This window comes from Nansenia antarctica (assembly GCF_963989245.1).
Source record: "Nansenia antarctica genome assembly, chromosome: 6".
Classification (NCBI taxonomy): Eukaryota; Metazoa; Chordata; class Actinopteri; order Argentiniformes; family Microstomatidae; genus Nansenia; species Nansenia antarctica.
In genome coordinates, this window is record NC_137676.1 from 44,419,804 (window position 1) to 44,439,799 (window position 19,996).

Below are 19,996 nucleotides of genomic sequence, written 5' to 3' on the forward strand. Positions count from 1 at the left end.
TGCTCAGTTGCTCTACCTCATCCCTGTACGCCGCTTCGTCCCCCCCCGAGATGCATCCCACCACGGTGGTGTCGTCTGCAAACTTGACGATGGAGTTGCTGGGGTGGACGGGGGTGAAGTCGTAGGTGTAGAGGTTGTAGAGGATGGGGCTTAGCACGCAGCCCTGGGGGGACCCAGTGCTGAGTCTGAGGGCTGTGGAGGTGTGGGGGCCCACCCGCACCCTCTGGGGGCGGTCGGTCAGGAAGTCCTTGATCCACGCACATATAGAGTGTGGTAGACCCAGGTCTAGTAGTTTGGTCACTAGCCTGTCTGGAAGGATGGTGTTGAAGGCGGAGCTGAAGTAGCTGTTTCCCCTCTCCAGGTGGGATAGAGTGGCGTGGAGAGTCGTCGCGATGGCGTCCTCTGTGGACCTGTGGGCTCTGTAGGCGAACTGGTATGGATCCAGGTTGGGCGGGAGGCGTGTGAGTATGTGGGCCCGGACTAGTTTCTCGAAGCACTTCATGATGTTTGGTGTGAGTGCCACCGGGCGGTAGTCGTTTAGGCAGCTCACCGTGCTTTTCTTCGGGACTGGGATGATAGTTGAGGTTTTCAGGCAGGGTGGGATGGTGGCCTGGGACAGGGACTGGTTGAAGATGTTGGTGAAAACCCCGGCCAGCTGGTCGGCGCAGTCCCTCAGCACCCGTCCCAGGACGCCATCCGGCCCCGAGGCTTTCCTGGGGTCCACCGCCTTCAGTACGCGTCTCACTTCATGCTCTGTGAGGGTGAGGCTGCTGAGAGCTGGAGAGAGTGGTGTTTGTGTTGTGGTTACCTCCGTTCGTCCCTCGTCGAACCGGGCGTAGAAGGTGTTCAGCTTTCCCGCCAGCAGGGGGTCGTCCTCTGCGGCTGTGAGCCTGTTGGCTCTGAAGTTTGTCATCTGCTGAACCCCCTGCCACATCCGCCTGGAGTCGTTGCTCAGGAGGCATTCCTCAATCTTCTCTCTGTGGTCTGCCTTGGCCGCTTTGATTCCGCGCTTTAGGTTAGCCCTGGTGGTGCTGTACAGCGGTGTGCTCTTCCCTGCGAAGAAGGCGTTGTCCCTCTCGTTGATCAGTTTTTGGACCTTCCCAGTCATCCATGGCTTCGTGTTGGGGTAGACCCGGACCCGTTTGTCCACGGTGACTGAGTTGGTGCAGTTCACTATGTGGTTCAGAACCGACGACGTGTACTGTTCCAGGTCCTCATGCTCATATTCCTGCCATGGGGTGTCATTTAGGCAGATCTGCAGTGAAGCGGACCCTTCTGGCCAGGTTCTGACAGTCTTAGTGGTGATGGGAGCACTTTTCCCCATGGTAGTGTATGCAGGGATCAGGAGGATTGACACATGGTCAGACATGCCTAGATGAGCTAGCGGACTAGCCTTGTAAGCACGTTTGATGTTGGTGTATACCTTGTCCAGTGTTTTTTCTCCTCTTGTTGCACATTTCACATGCTGATAGAACTTGGTTAGTACTGCCTTCAGGTCGACATGATTGAAATCTCCTGCTATGATGTGGATAGCCTGTGGATCTGAGCTTTGTTGACCACTGATGACGTCATATAGCCGCGCCAATACTAGGGCATAAGGGCAGGAATAGGATGGAATAAAGAGAAGCAAATTTACCTCTAAGTTGATGTCTAATTGGAATCAGTATTATAATCATCAATCATATTCACTTAATCATCAATGTGGATCTGAGCTTTGTTGACCACTGATGACGTCATATAGCCGCGCCAATGCTAGGGCATAAGGGCAGGAATGAATGAATGAATGGACTTTATTGTCATTGCTCACAGGTACCAAACAACGAAATTTAGGAGGGGTGGCTCCCCTGGTGTTAGGAAAGGAAAAAAAAAAAAAACTTTAAAAAAAAAATCACAAGAAGGGAATGAGCTGGTTTACATAAATAAAGGCTATGTACACAATCCACTGTACTATACTGTACAGATAGACGACTAGGGTTGTCATATTGCACAATAGTATTGTTTCACGTTATTTAAAGTGTCACAGTTTGCAGGCTTGAAATGTACATGTTTGTGCCTCAGCACTACACCTGATTTTTTCAGTCCAGCAGCTGCCATACAATCCGTCCAGACTGTCCAGGGCCCAGAACTTAGGTCTTTGCTGTGTTCAGGGCCTGGACGGCCCTGTGGTAGAATAGGATGGAATAAAGAGAAGCAAATTTACCTCTAAGTTGATGTCTAATTGGAATCAGTATTATATGTAATCATCAATCATATTCACTTAATCATCAATGAAGATAATATGAATATAAATGAATTGTATGCCTTAACAAGAATCAATAGGTATTCATCAATATATAATAATCAATATAGGTAACCCATTGGGAACGGACTGAGCACAGCAACATTATGCAGTTGCTGCAGTTCTGTGCCCATTTAAAATATTTTGGATGACACCGAAAGAAAATGCTTACACACTACCATACCATTATGCATCGACCGCAACCATCTTAAGAAATTGACGCTGTTTCTTTAAATTTTCCCATAATCACCCTTAACATTTTTGCCGTGGTTTTGCGAAGAAATCCTATTATTTAGAAGGTCAGGTGGTTCAAAATCGGGTTAAATAGAAAGTCTTATAATAATAGTATAATAGTATTTTCGGAAAGTTACGTGGCCCACCCAAATGTTTTTTGTGTCACACCGTGAATGAAATCATTATTACTTCCCTACCCTTAATATACACTCCCCCCGTCGTATACATCCGGGCATTCAGAAGGCTTGTACACTAGGCTACTAACGGAGAATGCTGTTTCTCGAATCCGCCTAGGGGAAAGTCCCCGGACACATGGCAGAAAGTGCACTGCGTAGTGCAGATATACGACTTGTGCGTGCCCATATAAAAGCTAAGATGTTCGTCAGAATTGAGCTTGGTACTCATAAGTCGCCTTTGTCAGTGCGATAGGTATGCAAGTAATACTAGCGCATGAACAGAACGGGGCTCATTCTCAGAATGCATTTTTTTTTTTTTTTTACCACATTTTGAAATGGTTTGTGACTTACCAAAGACGAAAAGCTAAACATTTCGTGGGATCTAGCACATGATTGCTTGTAGTGGCGCAAACACGATAGACATTGATACGATAGATAGACATTGGCATATGTTTTGGAGTGCCATCTAGTGGAGATAATTCAGATGCACACCGTAATCCCTCACCATCAAACCATGCTGCTGACTGTTGGATAGAGTATTTAATATTTTTGGCACTCAAAAGATATATAGGCCCATTCATTAGGTCAGGGCTCTTTGTTCTGATGGTAATTGTTTTATTTAAAAGATGTGGACAACGGATAATGTAAATGGTAAATGTAAATAGTGAAGCCACTAATGTAGATTGATAGAGGAGGAAGAAGGGAGACTGTCAATTAATTTAAATACTGCAAGGAGTTGGACATTTACAAATCCTATTGGCTACATTAATTATCATAATTAGGTATTTAGACCTGACAGTAAATGTCAGGTCTAAATATATAGAAAGAGGCTTAATTTTCAATGTTACTTCTACAAATAACTTATGATACGATTTAGAAAATAAAGACTCATAAATTGTCAACCATTTGATACAATTCCCTACAAACATGTGATAACGGCTTAATTACTTTAAAAAGTCATCAATATTTCATATTGGCTGGTGTAATACCAATCTTCTATTGGAATACTCAGAAAAACCTACTAAATTTGTCTTCCATTGTGTTACCTTTCAACATGGGAACAAGAACAAAGAGAGCGGCACTTCCCATGATGTCCATTAGGGGGAGTACCTGTGCTTTTGCATCCCTCAGTGTGTTATGTGCACACCAAAGCACACACATATTGTCGACCCTTATACGGCACAAAAATATGACAGTGTCACGTGGTGGACTGGCTCATCCAAAAGCTGGCAGTGACCTATTTCTACCCCCGCTGAGCTATCCCATCATTCTATGAGAGTGGGTGGGCGTCGGCTCAGCAGCAGCATCTCCATATCCAGGCACCACACAAGGTCTGCTTTCTACCCTGTTCACCAGAGAGACGAAGAGGAGGACAGAGGGGGAAGGAGGGAGAGAGTGAAGAAGAGGGAGCTTGTGAGAGAGAGGGGGGGGGGGCTTGTGTGAGAGAGAGAGAGAAAGAGAGAGTGATAGAGGGAGAGTGAGAGTGTGTGTGTGAGAGAGATAGAGATAGGGTGTGAGAAGGCAGTCAGTGTGTGTGTATGTGTGTGTGGGGGGGACAGGGAAAGGTTTTGTGTGGGAAAACCAAGGAGGAAGAGAGCAAAAAGAGACGAAGGAAGGAAAAGGAGGGACTAAGAGGACGGACAGGATGGCGGAGCCGGAGCTGAAATCCCGGAGCAGTCGGGAGAGTGTTAACAAGGCAGTGAGCCAGGAGAAGATGGAGGGTAGGTACATACACAGCTCCACCATATCACACTCAGCATGGAGACACCACATGTCGACTACTGCATGATCAGTGAGGATGTATCGGCCATGCACTTCTATCTGGTTATTCCATAGAGAAGTGTTATGGTCAAAATAGTCTTTTTAAGAAAATGTGACTTACTGCAGGCCTGTAGACAAGGTTGTGGCAGGTGTGGTTTAGTGTTACAGAAAACACTAAACACACACACACACACACACACACACAGACACACGCACACACACACACACACACACACACACACACACACACACACACACACACACACACACACACATGCATACACATTATGGATGTTCACTGCACAGACATGCACATGCAGGTGCACACACACACACAGGCACATGCAGGTGCGCGCACACACACACACACACACACACACACACACACAATCAAACAATACACTTGTCTGAGACACATCTAACAGGCCAGGGAATATGCATAATATAACGCACATTTCTTGGAATGTAACATCCAATGAAAAGTCAGTTTGGCTAATCCAAAATTCTCCAGACCTCCAGAACGTCATATGGAGGTATGACTACGGAAGACTAATGTACAGTAAATAGAGAGTCAATTGTATGTGATCCACATCAATTCAGTGTAGTTATGACAGACAGTAGAGACATTTAGTCCATATCCTACTCAAATCTATAATCTATCCTAAAATGGAACTAGACTCTCATTGACTAAACAACCATCCCTCTGAATCTCACATTAACCACCCGCCCCACCTTCCTCTCACAGCTGAGGCAGTCCCAGATGAGGATGGCAGCCAGACACCGGACAAACCCCCATCCGTGACCACCCCACTGACGGTTGCCACCCCCACTGACCCCACTGCCGTCGATGGCTCCCCGGCCAAGCCTGCGAAGATTGAGCTCAAGCGCAGCATCACCCTCTTCAATGGTGTGGGCATGATCATTGGCACTATCATTGGCTCGGGCATCTTCATAACACCCACAGGCGTGGTCAAAGAGGCGGGCTCGGCAGGCCTCTCCCTGGTGGTGTGGGCTGTGTGCGGGGTGATATCTACCATGGGCGCCCTGTGCTATGCGGAGCTGGGCACTACCATTACCAAGTCAGGGGGAGATTACACGTACATCCTGGAGGTGTACGGGGAGCTGGCGGCCTTCCTGAAGCTGTGGGTGGAGATGCTGATCATACGGCCGTCCTCTCAGTATGTCGTGTCACTAGTGTTTGCCACCTACCTGCTGAAGCCACTTTATCCAGAATGCATTGTGCCTGACAGTGCAGCCAAGCTCCTTGCCTGCTGCTGTCTCAGTGAGTATAGGGGATGGGTTTGGGCAGGACTATGTGTCAGTGGCATGTAGCGATAGAATGGATAAAATCGTTTTGTCTATTGAAATGAACAGTCTATTCTGTGTCTAAAAATGTAAAAAAATCACCCAAAAACCACCAAGAATACTTTCAAAGCGTATTCATTTATCCATCATCAGGGACGATAATAATACTCTGTGACACCCATGTTTCTCCTCTCCCATAGCCTCCCTGACGTTTGTCAATTGCATCAGTGTCAAAGCTGCTACCAAGGTCCAGGACCTGTTTACTGTCTCCAAGCTGGTGGCCCTGGGCATCATCATCATCTTTGGATTCATCCAAATCTCTACAGGTGAGACCACAGACCATACATAGATTAACTTTTAACAAAAACATTTTATATAGATGTTGTTCTATTATATGTTTATGCCACAGATACAGTCCCCCCTAAATATATATTTTTAGGTCATAAAAACCTGATCTCCTATTTCTGATCCATGGATGGCAATTTCTGTTTATGAATTTACATACAGCACAGTGACATAGATAGAACTGTATGATTTCACTCCTGATTTGGCTGCGTAGCACAACTATGTAGTGGGCTTGAGTGATGAGCTCATACAAGTGCTTAAAGCTACTCTCTGCTTTTTACCATCCTTTGTAGCCAATTCTGTTGGATGCTACCGTAGATAGCATCTTCTTGCTGGTGTTTATGGCTTTTTAGAATCATGACCCCTAGTGTACTACTGACTAGGCATCTAGCTTCATTCTTGCTGAGACTCATAGATTCTCTATACAGTCCTATACCAAAACTGTATCACTCTCAAGGGAATTAACATATTTACTTTTTAAAATGTAGTTTCGTATTTTTTCTTCAAATGGCTCCGTAAATTCACTTGAACCTTTTCTGAACATCTCATCAATGTTTGGTTGATGATTATATCTAACACAATTATTTCATCTATAGTTCATCATCTTCACGGACATAAAATATGTTTTATACGTTGGTTGTATTAATGTTAAAGTATCCACAGTGTGCACCACATAAATCCATGCATTTATACAGCCAAAATTGCTTTATTGATAAGATAACAAGCCCTCCATTCAAGATACAACGCTAAGGGAAGAATATGTGGCCAACTTTTGCTCCATACTACATCTGTTCACGCCACAAGGCCATGCCAACCACTATTGTGCTGCTCCCAAGGGTTGCCATGGAAACTAGGCGGCAAGGGACCGTGCTGTGCTCTATAGATTGTGAAGCTGGCGAGTTGGAAGGAGGGTGGGGGGATATAGTTACTGGATGAACCATCATTTACATCTCAAAAGAATAGGTAGAAAAAGATAGTGACAAGATAGTGGAGTAGAACAGCATGATTTTATTCATAAACAGCCCGTCCTGCTGGCATTCTCCCTTATTGATGTTGGAAGGCTTTCAGACTGGAGATATTCAGCTGAATGGATAATTGAGGGAACAGAGGTTTGTTATTATCAAAATGCCTCCCTCTCTCCATTATTGTGAAATGTCAACTCCAAAACCTGATTATGTTCCCTAGCACATCAATGGTAGACTGTTTACTCGAAGTGGCCAGGTGTTTGAGAGTGTGTGGTTGGTGTCAAAACTGTCCAGTCCCCTTTTCAGTGCTTTTCTAAAATGTTGCATGTATCATCTCAGTCAGACATGGCATAGAACAGCCAGCAACGAATGTTTCATTAAAGTGTTCAATTGTTCATTGAAAAGAACAGACACAACGGACTGTATCTCCTCAATTAGGATTTTATATGATGACATATTGAAATAATGTGTACGTTTGTGTCCGTGGGAGATACATACTTATTTCCTCACCATAAATATGTGCATGAATACACAGACACCGGGCTACTGTATACTATAGTGACTATAGTAAATAGTATAATATAGTGTAGTATAGTATAGAAATAATATCCTATACTACACTATACTATACTATACTACTATATTATAGCCCAGTATAGTAGTAGCCTTATTGTTAAGTGAGTATATACACAATATGTCAGCGATTCCGTTCAAAGCTCAGTGGACTACTCTCTGTCTCAACAGGTGACGTGCCATATCTGACACCAGAACTGGCGTTTGAAGGCAGCAAAATGGGAGTTGACAACATTGTTTTAGCTCTATACAGTGGACTGTTCGCATTTGGTGGCTGGTAAGACCTTTGAAACCCCATGCACTGTATTGTAGTAAAGCATATGTATATATATTATTGGGATTTATTCTTTGATTTTTATTTTATTTTATTTTTATTTTATTTTTATTAATTCATGCAGGCAGTGGAGCCAAGGCCCCACTGAAAAACTGCAGAACTTACATGACAAGAGATAATTCATAGATGACAAAAAATATTAGCAGCGTACACAACAATTTTAAGGTTAAAAATATTTCAAGGCGGCAAAGCAAGGGCAGGTAGCAGTCATGGTAGCCATGCTGTGTTTTTTGTGGGTCTAGATACTGTCATTGTACAGCCTAACTGCAGTATGAAGGGTTGAGTTTTTCAGCCTCCTGGTCTTGGCCTTTGGTTCAGCCAGCTTGTGCTGGTTCCTTAGTGTCCTGGCAGTGCAGCTGCCTCGTGTTGGAGGTAGCAGGTCGTGCAGAGGGTGTTGCTCGTCATGCATGTTCCTGACCAGCTTCACTGCAGCCTCCTCCCTCCTGGTCTGGAGTGATGGTAGGGGTTGTGAAATCTCACCAGCTCTCCTTCTGATGATTCTGCAGGCACTGTCTGGACTCGCTCTAGCTCAGCCTGTTGTTTTTTAGAGCAGCCCACCAAGAGCACTGAGCTGTATTCCAGACACGGCCTGATGAGAGTGGTGTAGATTCTCAATGTGTATGCTATGACGAAGTGATCAATCATGAAGCATCAGATGATGGTGGAGTACAAGATGATGTTTTTATTGACAAGACAGACAAAATAGGCACACAAGCAGCAGACAAGACAGGTGCCTGGGAGAAAGTTCTGGATCAGCCATTTCTCAAAGTATAATTCTCCTGGACATTCACAGTTATACCTGGTTCTACAGCAGGTTTAGTTGCACTGATTGGTATTGTCTTATGTGATTGGAACGGCTGAAAGTGTCCCAAGAAACAAATCATATTAGAACACTGTAACAGGTTTTGGGTTTCCAATCAATAGTGAGCTGTTTACATCAATTTCTTGCAGAGTATGAAGTCACATGCAGATGTGACTTAATAATGAGCCACTTCTTTTCTCTGTCTTATGGAGACTACAAACACTCTCGGTCCCACAAGATAACAATATGGAGTAAAACACTTCTCTAATTCATGCTGGACACCTGCCTATGACTTCACACTCACATACGGTACATCCTGTGTTCTGTTATCAAAAGTTTACTATATTGTTAAAGCAAAATATGTCAAACAGAGCAATAGTACACCAAAGTCAAAATCACTAAAGCCCTCCTATATTCTAGGCTTTTATTTACTTTCAATGGCTGCGGGGGTCCCCCCTTCTGGATAGCGACAGTGTCATGGAAGGAGGTCAGGTTCCCTATTGCCCATGTCCAGGGGGCTCCCCCCCAGCCATCGCTCCTTAGTCTAACTGGCCTTGGGATCAAATCCACTGCTTTGGGGCTTGACCTTCGGCCTTCACAGGTGCCAATGTCAGAAGCTTGGCTTTGTTTGGTAACTCTGTAGCCTATTTTTCATTCTCGACATCCTGTGGAGCACACAGAACAGATAGACAAACAGCATCAGCCATAATATACGCATTCCCCACATGAACATATCTCTCAGTGTGCCACAGTAGATGTCAAATGATTCTGGGATCAAATTCAGAATGGATGCAGTGTTGTTTAGCTTAGGTCACTTCATGGCATGGTCTACTTGGCCATTACTGTCCTTTATGGTTCCTTGGATGACTTCCAACCCCTCTGACAGGTCTGTGTCATCCTCTGTGGCCAAGTCTACAGTCCCCCCACAAAGGTCTTGGTCTTGGTCTTACACAAAGGTCTTGCTAGGTTACCATCCCTGAGTATAAAACACCTCCTCACAGAATATGGGTTGGGTGAGGGCACAGCATACACTTGTAACCAGGGGTAGCTGTGCCTGACCACACCCCTACATGTCCCCCCTTGCCCCACCCCCCCATCTCTCTCTTTCCTGGTCTGTTACTGAACACAAGTCAATGTTTTTTATTGACAAGACAGACAGACAAAATAGGCACAAAAGCAGCAGACAAGACAGGCCTGGGAGAAAGTTCCATATCAGCCATTTCTCAAAGTGTAATTCTCCTGTGCATTCACAGTTATATCCGGTTCTACGTCATCATATTAGAACACTGTAACAGGTTTTGGGTTTCAAACCAATAGTGAGATGCTTAGATCAATTTCTTGCAGAATATGAAGTCACATGCAAATGTGAGACCTTGACCAAATAATGAGCCACTTCTTCTACCCGTCTTATCTTACCCTGCGGACCACAAACTCTCCATGAGATAACATTAAGGAGTAAAGCACTTCTCTAATTCATGCTGGAAACCTGCTTATGACTTCACACTCACAGAAAAACTGAGTCTGTCGAGACACCAAACTCTTAAGTTGATCTATGACCACTCTTCCCCGACCCTTCAGCTACAATGTTAAATATGTTCATAGTCGATCATAGAATAGTTTGTATCTTACAATATATTCAGTATGTTGTTCATATCTTGTCACTGAACTAATATCATGGTGTGTTTCCTCTCCTAGGAATTACCTGAATTATGTGACAGAGGAGATGATCGATCCTGAGAGGTGACTTATATGTTACGAAGGTTGTGTTGAGGATTGTATAATAATTGTATTAAGCTATGTGAATGATTCTGCTTGTGCATTTATATGTAGTATGGTTCCAATATTTTGTATTAAGTGATGTAATTATCGTCCTACTCCCTGCAATTATGTGGCATGAGCTTTAATGTGCTCCGCCACCTAGGCGTCCCACCATCTTTTTTAAAATAATTGTTTTTACAGTAGGCCTACATACTGTATATTTGGCAGCCGGGCTAGCTCACACATCTGTTACTAGTCTACACTTAACCATGGTGACAGCTAACGGTAAGAAGTGCACAATGTAGTAATGCAGAAATACAATGATGAAGCATGCACTAACCCTAACACAATAGGTCTCTAATGATAAGATATTATGGACTTACTGTATGTACCAGCATATAACATGTTTGTATCATAATCAACCACTCAAATTGGATTGATGACACAGTTCTGGACTCCTCCCTATCCTCACTCAAATTGCCTGTGATTGGTTGTTTCCAGGAACCTGCCCCTGTCCATCATAATCTCCATGCCCATCGTGACAGTGGTGTACGTCCTGACCAACATGGCCTACTTCACGACCATCTCCCCACAGGTTATGGTCGAGACCCAAGCAGTCGCTGTGGTAAGGATGGTTTCATACGGCCTGAAGACCTTTAGGGGCAGTTTCCCAGACACAGATTAAAAAGCACTTTCAGTGGAGACTATGATGATTATGATTGAATTATGATTATGGTTAAAAGAAAAGCTATAACAAAGCATTATATTTGAATTGGCTCCTGTGGTCTTATTATTTAGTCAGCCTTATCATCTCTGATAAAAAAAACTAATACAAAAAGGGCACAGGGCATTACACTAGCAGAATGATTGGTAAGCTCCTTGATTTGAGACTGGACTGTACCTTTTCAGATCTTTGGGGAGTACCATCTTGGCGTGATGTCCTGGCTCATTCCTGTCTTTGTGGGCCTGTCCTGTTTCGGAGCTGTCAATGGAAGCCTGTTCACCTCTGCACGGTCAGTATCTGGTAAAGACGCAGATAATGTGTGTCTGTCTGTGTGTGTGTGTGTGTGTGTGTGTGTGTGTGTGTGTGTGCGTGCGTGCGTGCATGTGTGTGTGTGTGTGTGGGGGGGGGGGGGGGGGGGTGCAATGCAGTGTCCTTGTCCTTTGGTACTTTAATCAAAAACTGGAGATTGCATACATGTTCAATCTGGACTCGATTGCCTTCCAGGTTGTTTTACGCTGGGGCTCGAGAGGGTCAGCTCCCTGCTGCGTTGGGATTGGTTCACACCGACCTCTTCACCCCAGTGCCCTCCCTCATCTTCACTGTGAGTACCTCTGTAGTGGCTAATTTCAAGAGTTCAGGTACCATAGCTACTGTGGAAGCCGCATGGGGAATGACGCACAAAAACCAAAAATAAATCTAATATCCAAAGGAATAGTTGCAAAGTAAATAGAAGGTTTATTCCAGTCTCAAGATGTTACAGAAAATGTAGAAAACTTAAGCTTAAAGCTTAAATAAAAGGTTTTTATGTGGTCGAAAGACTGTGTGCTGTGCTCCCATTACAGCCACACCTAGATGATTCCACCTCTGGCTTAAGTAGGTCCTCCAGCCTACAGAGGGGGCCAAAGCTCACCAGACAACTAGTGCACACTAACATGAATGATACAATGCATAAAAGTAAATGAAAACTCAAAAATCCTAATTTTGGCTCCTACAACCTCCATTGATGAAATGCCATTCATAGTCACGCAGCCACATTTGAAAGCACATCATTGCAGAACTAAAGACTACATGCAGAAATGATATGCCCAGTCTCCCTCAACACAATTTCCCCCAATGAAGCACTGGTTATGCCTGAGATTCATCACATGTCACATCCAGTATGTTAAATAGTAGTATAGTAGTAATAGTAACTGAACAGCACTTCTCCCACCTCTTCATCTTTGTTTATCATGTTTCCTCATTTGCTTTCTCCTCTTTCTCCTCTACTATCAGTGTTTCCTGTCCATGCTGTATGCCATCTCCAAGGACATCTTCTCCGTTATCAACCTGTTCAGCTTCTTCACCTGGCTCTGTGTGGGCATGGCTATTGCTGGCATGCTGTGGCTGCGCTGGACAAAGCCTGACCTCAGGAGGCCCATCAAGGTACACACAGGACCATTTCATCTGTGTCCTATTCAGATTAAAACCATGATATTTGTCTTCTCAGTAGGAGCCCTTAAACACCACAAACCATTCAGTCAAAACATGTATCCTTCATTTCCTGGCTAAATCTGAATGACGTGTACTCACCTGTTGAGTTTAAAAGATCCTTTCATCTTCTCCGCAAATGATCTTAAACCACTTATTGCTTAATGAACTGTAATATGATACATGTGTAATATGATATATGATATTGTAAGAGTCTCTAGGCACAGTGGGAGGTCGACACAGAGGAACGGTTGTAGAACACGTATTTATTGCGTCCTGCACAGCTCAGCACCGTCACTGACATGCTGAGCGAGTCTTTTTAAATAATAAAGAACAACGAATAACCACGGCGTGCGGCCGTCACTGCCGTCACGCCCACCAGCTTCACCGCTCGGGATCCGCTGCGGCCACTGCACACGGCGCTGATTCCCCTTTCGGGTCTCAGCTTGCTCTGCCGCTGCTCTGCCGTCGTTCTGGCTCTCTCGCTTGTTCTGTCTCTCTCTCTCTCTCTCTCTCTCTCTCTCTCTCTCTCTCTCTCGCTCTCTGTCCGTAATCAGCCCATTATCCATCTCCCACCAACAGTATGGCTCCCTCTGCAGGCCAGAACGCGCCATGCTCCCCACAGATATATAGCTATATGTTTAATATGTTTAAGAGCAGATATGACACCATGGTGTGAACTGTTTGTGTCAGTGTTTTACTCTTTGGTCCCTGCAGGTGTGGTTGGTGGTCCCTGTGATATTTGTGCTGGGCTGTGTCTTCATGATCGTGGTGTCCTTTTGGGCAGCTCCCTTCGAGTGCTTGGTAGGCAGTGGGATCATCCTGACTGGCATCCCAGCTTACCTCCTGGGGTACAAGTGGAAGAAGCCCCACATTGTCAAGAAGGTCCTAGGTGAGCATACCTCAACCCTTTATTAGCAGCTCTGGATCAAATACTGTACATACATGTAGGCCTATGTTAAAATCTTTTAAGTGTTTGGGGTGCATTTTATTTAGTTTAGAGTCTGCACTTTTGACTGTTTCATAGGATGAATTGTATCAGGTAAACTTAATCAAGCAGTGATTCAGCAGTCAGCAATCAACAAGTATAAGGATATATTTCACAACGTTGACTCTGTTCAGAAAAATAGAAAATGTTTAGAAAACTTTGGATGGAACTAGATTGCCTGTATACTTTTTAGCTACTTTGTATGAAAGGCCAATTCATCTTCAAATGTATTTTATTCCATGCAATTGAATAACTACAGTCATGCCAACTAGGGTGTTGAATTATTGAATGATACTGTTTGTTTGCATGTGCCTTTTGAATGGTGCAAACTAAAAAGACATTACTTTTGGCCTGCATTAAAGGCAAGAGAAATGGCTAACACAAAACTGATATGTTCGCTCCTCAGAGATATTCACGCTGTTCTGCCAGAAGATTTTCATGTCTGTTCCCGAGGAGCGTGAAGAGCACGAATCCGCAGAATAATCCCATTAGGACTCCACTGAGGATGACTGAGTCTATGTTTTCTGTGTAACAACATTACATGTTTACATATCGTGTTGCTTTGTGATTGAGCTCCATGACCAAAGTTGGGTTTACGTGAATGTATGACTCTGTGTACATATGTGTAGTTAGTATTTCTACATACATTTTCATATCCTCTTTTCCTTTTGCACTCTCTTGAGCCAAGCAGGTAATTCTATTTTGCAGTTCTACCATTAGGCTAAAAGTAAAGGAGTCACACAGTTTATTTTTCTTCTTTTTGCAGTGAGTGTATTTAATAGACCTAATCAATCTGAAGAAATTAGGGTAACGACAGACAAATGTTTTTTGTCTAGAGTGTTATGTTCCCCCCAAAATGGTCTACACTACACATGATTAATTTAGATATATAAACTACCTTTCTTTACCCTGATATGGTCTTAATTCTTTACAGGAATGGAAGCAATGTTATGACATTTGAGCAATGCTAAGTGAGCCAAGAAGAGTTGCCAATGAGAAGATGCTCTTATGAACTGACCCCATAAATTGAAAATGAAGTGTCTATTTAAGTCCAGAGTAAAGAACAATCTATTCACTTTGATTAACTGAACTGTAAGACCATTCATCAATTAGAACACCATTCATTGATTCAGGAGACATATGAGCACATTCTGTTATCTACCTACTCTGGCAGTGCAGCAGTTATGATAGCAATGTAAAGATGTTTACATTGATTGTATATTGTACTACAGCATTGCTTCAAAGAGGAATTTCAAATATGTGGTTTGGAACAATTCTGCATTTCAACAATTCCCAAATCAATCAAAAATCGATTTGAGTAAGCACTACAGTAAAGCACATTTGTGCAATGTGATGTTTTCTGATGTGTTGTGTTCTGATGTGTTGCCTTAAATATAGCGACTGTATACCAGGTCCATTCCTTATATTGATAGCCAATCCCCTGTTTACCTCATTATAAAGCCAAACCTGTCAGTTACTCTGTAAAACCATGCCTTCATTCTGTAGAATCACTGTATACATTGTTTGTGATGTTCATATACCATGTATTGTATTAGATACCAGCAGTTGTGTATACGTATGGCATTTAGCCAGTCAACATAACAAATTGTGTGTCGAACAGACCTGGGTTGAAATAGCATTTGGCATTTTCAAATATTTGGGCAGTTTTCACTTTTGGGACTATTCCATTGGTTTCATTGCACTAGCCACACCCAATCAAACAGCAAAGTATTTGAAATTATAATACAATTTGAAACCCAGGTCTGGTGTCAACTGCTTGATACTCGTCATTAGATAGCCTACCATTTTTATGGGACCATATTTATGTATAAAATGTTTTGTATTGTTTGTAGCTCATCAAATACCATGAGAGGTAGAGTTGATACCTGATATTCTGCCAACATGACCATTTTGCTATTGATGTATGTGTCATATCAGACCAGACTGAATGTTGCAAGTAACATAAATGACATTTGAGGGTTTATTGTGTTTTTGAACAGAGTGGTTACTATAGAGATAGAACAACTTGGATTTATCTATGGAGGTTACCTTTAGTGGTGGTCTGAGATATGTTTTCTCTGTACTCAAGCCCAAGCCATCCCTCACCCTAAACTTAACCAGTTTAAATTCAAAAAAATATTACAAAAAAGAAAAAATTAAACAAAAGAAAATGAGAGGAAACTCTGGATTGATCATTTGATAGCACAAATCAAGCCACCGACCATGTACAAATGATGATATTATTGATGAAAAAAATCACTCATGTCACGAAAGCACAAACTGTCAAGTAGCTCAACAGAAATGGAGGATACAGCTTACAAATGGACAAAGTAAGGATTTGGGAAATGTAAATAAACTACGGTAAATAAACTACAGTACCAGTATTTGTGTCGTGTCGAGTATATTATTGATTGCTAGAATAAGGGAAACACTCTTGAGGCACTATCATTCTGTGGCCCAAAATGTTATGCACAACGTTGTTCAGGTGTGGACAGTACAAAGTCATGAGTGTCATGTATGGTTGGTAAAGGCTTTGATCATTTGCATATTGGAATGTAATTCCAGTTATTTGAATCTGAAATGATTCTGTCAACTATTGTAACTTAGTGACCATGGCAGGTAGAGTACATGTACCATTAAACTATTTTTGTTCAAAAAGCTGGATGTGTGACTGATTTGGTATGTGTGTGTGTGTGTGTGTGTGTGTGTGTGTGTGTGTGTGTGTGTGTGTGTGTGTGTGTGTGTGTGTGTGTTTGTGTTGTGTTGAAATTGAGATTGTCCATCCATCCATCCACCTGAATCAAAGTCAAGCTATTGCAACAGGCAACAAACTGGACACACACATATAACAACCCTCATGAAATTGCACAAAAAGATAAGATACCTAAATGAGAAAAGTTGGCATACAAGGGTCTTGGAAAAAAAATATAATGATCTCTCGCTCTGTCTCATGATAATCAGATCTGATATCAAGTGTTTGGGTATTAGTCTATGACATGGGCTCCCTTTTCTCCACTGTTTCTGTGTTGACTTCCTAAGCTGTTATCAACAGCACAGACCATTGATTCTCTGGCAGTGATAACTGTGATGGCTGTGCCTGACAGTAGAATTAATATCCGTCAATGGAGGAAATGAGGAAGCAGCCTGTCTGTCTTTCTGTCTGTTTTTCAGTTTTTCTGTCTGTCTGTCAGTCTCTGTGGTTTTGGAGCCAGTCCCTGATTCTCAGGCTCATATTAAAGATGCAAGGTGGATGGCCAACCAACTCATATTCACCATAGGCTACTCATGCCAGCTTCACCCGTTCTTTATTGATATGCATTGATACTGTCTTTTGGTTGAGTATTTTCTGCGCATGTGTGGGCATCTCAAGTAATTTATGAATTAGTTCATGGCATCATTGTGTAGGTACAGTATGTTGAAGTTACAAGACTGTTGTGTTGTATGGGCTTAAACGAATCAGCTATATACCAATGTAAATGCAGTACTTAAAAGATCTTATTGTTACATTCATTTACATAGCGACATGGGTGTGTTATTCTGGTCTCACATATCGGTACTGTTGACATCCAGCAGGTGGAGCTAGAGTATAACAAATGTAAAGTATAGTGGCTCAAAAGTGTCTCAGTAATGATACAATGTACATCATGCATAGGGACATAAACACATTGATAAATATGTACTGTAAAGAAATACTCACCATGGACCTATTTAATTTCTGGTATAATACTGTGTTCTTATCTACATTATGACATGTTATGAAATCACTACACAGTTTGCTGGGGCAGTGTTTCTTGATGTATGCTTAATGGTACTTAATGGATGTAGAAGCCTGTGGAGGCATACTAATAAGTGTCTATCCTAATCTAATTAATGAAAATCAGGTTGTTGTAAACCAGGCTGTGGTAAAATGTTGTTTTTCTGGTCATGCAGTTCTTACAGTACACTGCCTTTATCTGCCGGCAAATAGCTAATTCTCCAATTATAGTGAATCTCTACTCCATGGAAAGCTCAGCAGTCCAACTAACAATAAGTCTGTAATCACAAATGAAATGGGTCAGAAATGTGACGTGGCCTTGCAGACAGGAGAGATTACTCTAAATATTTCTGTTGGCACTTGTTTTGTTCTACAGTTATCCAACTTTTGTTGTTTTAACTACCTGATTGATTCTGAATATTTGAGATGATTTCATTTACCGTATATTTATAGTAAGCAATCATATTCTTTCTAAGAGACGCAGTTCTACCTTAAACAAAGGAGTGGCATTTAGTTTTTCACCTTTGTTTTGAAATGTACACTCACTGAACGCTTTATTAGGAACACCTCTTCTCATTCTTTCAGGAGGTGTAATGGTGTAGGGAATGTTTTATTGGCACACTTTGGGCTCATTAATAACAATCATCGCTTGAATGCCACAGCCTATTTAAGAATTGTTGCTGACCATGTGCATTCCATGTGCATGCTGACCATGTGCATGTGCACCAAAATGAGGGACCACATCTCCCCTGTCCTCATCTCCCTTCACTGGCTCCCAGTGAAGAAGAGAGTGAAGTTCAAAATCTGCACCTTTGTTTTTAAAGCTCTCAGCAGTCTCGCCCCACCCTACATCAAGGACCTCCTGGACCAGTCTACCTCCTCAAGGCCCAGACCCAGGCTCAGGTCCGACGCCCAACTCAGCCTGAGGGTCCCACGTACCAACCTCAAGAGGAAGGGTGACCGTGCCTTTGCGGTGATAGCACCGACCCTGTGGAACGCGCTCCCTTCTGCCATCAAGTTTGCCCCCACTCTGGACTCCTTTAGAGCCAAGTTAAAAACCCACCTCTTCCTAAATGATATTCCCTAAGTCTAATCCCTATTTGTTGTGAATTGTATGCCTGAGATTTACGTTTAAGTCGTCTGTGTCTGATTGCTTTCTGTGTTCCTTGTCTTTGTCTTTATCTGTTCTTTTACCCGTGCTGTGCCCCGGGCCGATGTAAAAGTTGGATGGGGGGCGCATTATAAATAAAATTAACAATTAACAATGAACAATTCCTTCATGGCCACAATGTACCCATCTTCTAATGGCTACTTCCAGCATGATGATGTCACAAAGCAAAAGTTGTCTCAAACTGGTTTCATGAACATGACAATGAGTTCAGAGTTCTTCAGCGGCCTTCCCAGTCACCGGATCTGAATCCAATAGAACACCTTTGGGATGTGGTAGAACAGGAGATTCACAGTTTGAAAGTTCACCTGAAAATCATCAAATGGAGGCCCTACCCAGTATTAGTATATTGTTCCTAATAAAGTGTTCAGTGAGTGTAAGTTGCAATGCATATTGCTGGCTGTAGTTAATATTTTGTGTGTCATTTTTTTCTGTATAGATGATACTGTTTTAATGCAGTGGTTTGGTTTTATGAGAATTAAAGTGCATTTTGGAAAAAGAAATTTGGTGTTTTGGCAAATGTGTTAACTTTTTAGGGGAACACGTTAATAACTGTTTGACAAGTTGAATACTGCTTCAAGAAATGTGCTCAAGCAAACAAGAAAAACAAAAGCGACACACTTTTGGGAAACTGACCCATGATCAGTTCAAGTCAAACCCTAGTAGGCTACAGTGTGATGGCTGGAGTCAAATGTGCTAGTTTATTTGAGACCTAGGACTTTTGACATGCTTTCAACTACAACCCACATAATGCAGAGTAGTATATGACAAATTGAAAATGTGGAAGTAAATATTCTGCAAGTAAATATTTCTGAATAAACCTTACATTACAGATTATTTAAATATCTGAGATTAGTACAGCACATCACCCCCACCCTCATTCACCTCCACTGGCTCCCGGTCAAGTCCCGCATCACATACAAAATCCACCTCCTCCCCTACAAATCCCTCCACGCCTGCGCTACCCAGTACCTAACTGACCTCCTCCCCCAGCATACCCCTTCCCGGAACCTGCGGTCCGCAGACATGGGCCTGCTATCCACCCCCCGCACCAACCTACGGACCTTTGGGGACAGAGCCTTCAGCGTGGCCACACCTACCCTCTGGAACTCCCTCCCCACAGTGATCCGCAACGCCCCCACCCTGGACTCCTTCAAACTAGCCCTCAAAACTCATCTGTTCTCCAAGGCCTTTGGCCCCTAGTCATTGTTTCAGTTTGCTTTGTTCGTTTTCTGTTTTGTCTGTCCGATCATTCCCCTGTAAAGCGTCCTTGAGCTTTTTGAAAGGCGCTATATAAATTAAAGTTATTATTATTAGTAGTAGTAGTAGTAAATGGTGCTCATGTCACAGGTATAAATAATTTA

General features: G+C 42.8%; 1 protein-coding gene across 1 annotated transcript; it reads left to right on the forward strand.

Annotated features, from left to right (window-relative positions):
• Window positions 1–4,333: 4,333 nt before the first annotated feature.
• Window positions 4,334–14,193, forward strand: LOC308160588 (large neutral amino acids transporter small subunit 1-like; the record flags this gene model as incomplete). The annotated part of the gene is made up of 11 exons (XM_080534531.1): window positions 4,334–4,409; window positions 5,195–5,731; window positions 5,955–6,080; window positions 7,809–7,914; window positions 10,469–10,513; window positions 11,033–11,156; window positions 11,441–11,544; window positions 11,760–11,856; window positions 12,528–12,677; window positions 13,440–13,614; window positions 14,117–14,193. The coding sequence occupies 11 exons, from the start codon at window positions 4,334–4,336 to the stop codon at window positions 14,191–14,193; spliced, it is 1,617 nt and encodes a 538-aa protein (XP_080390657.1).
• Between the last annotated feature and the right edge of the window lie 5,803 nt (window positions 14,194–19,996).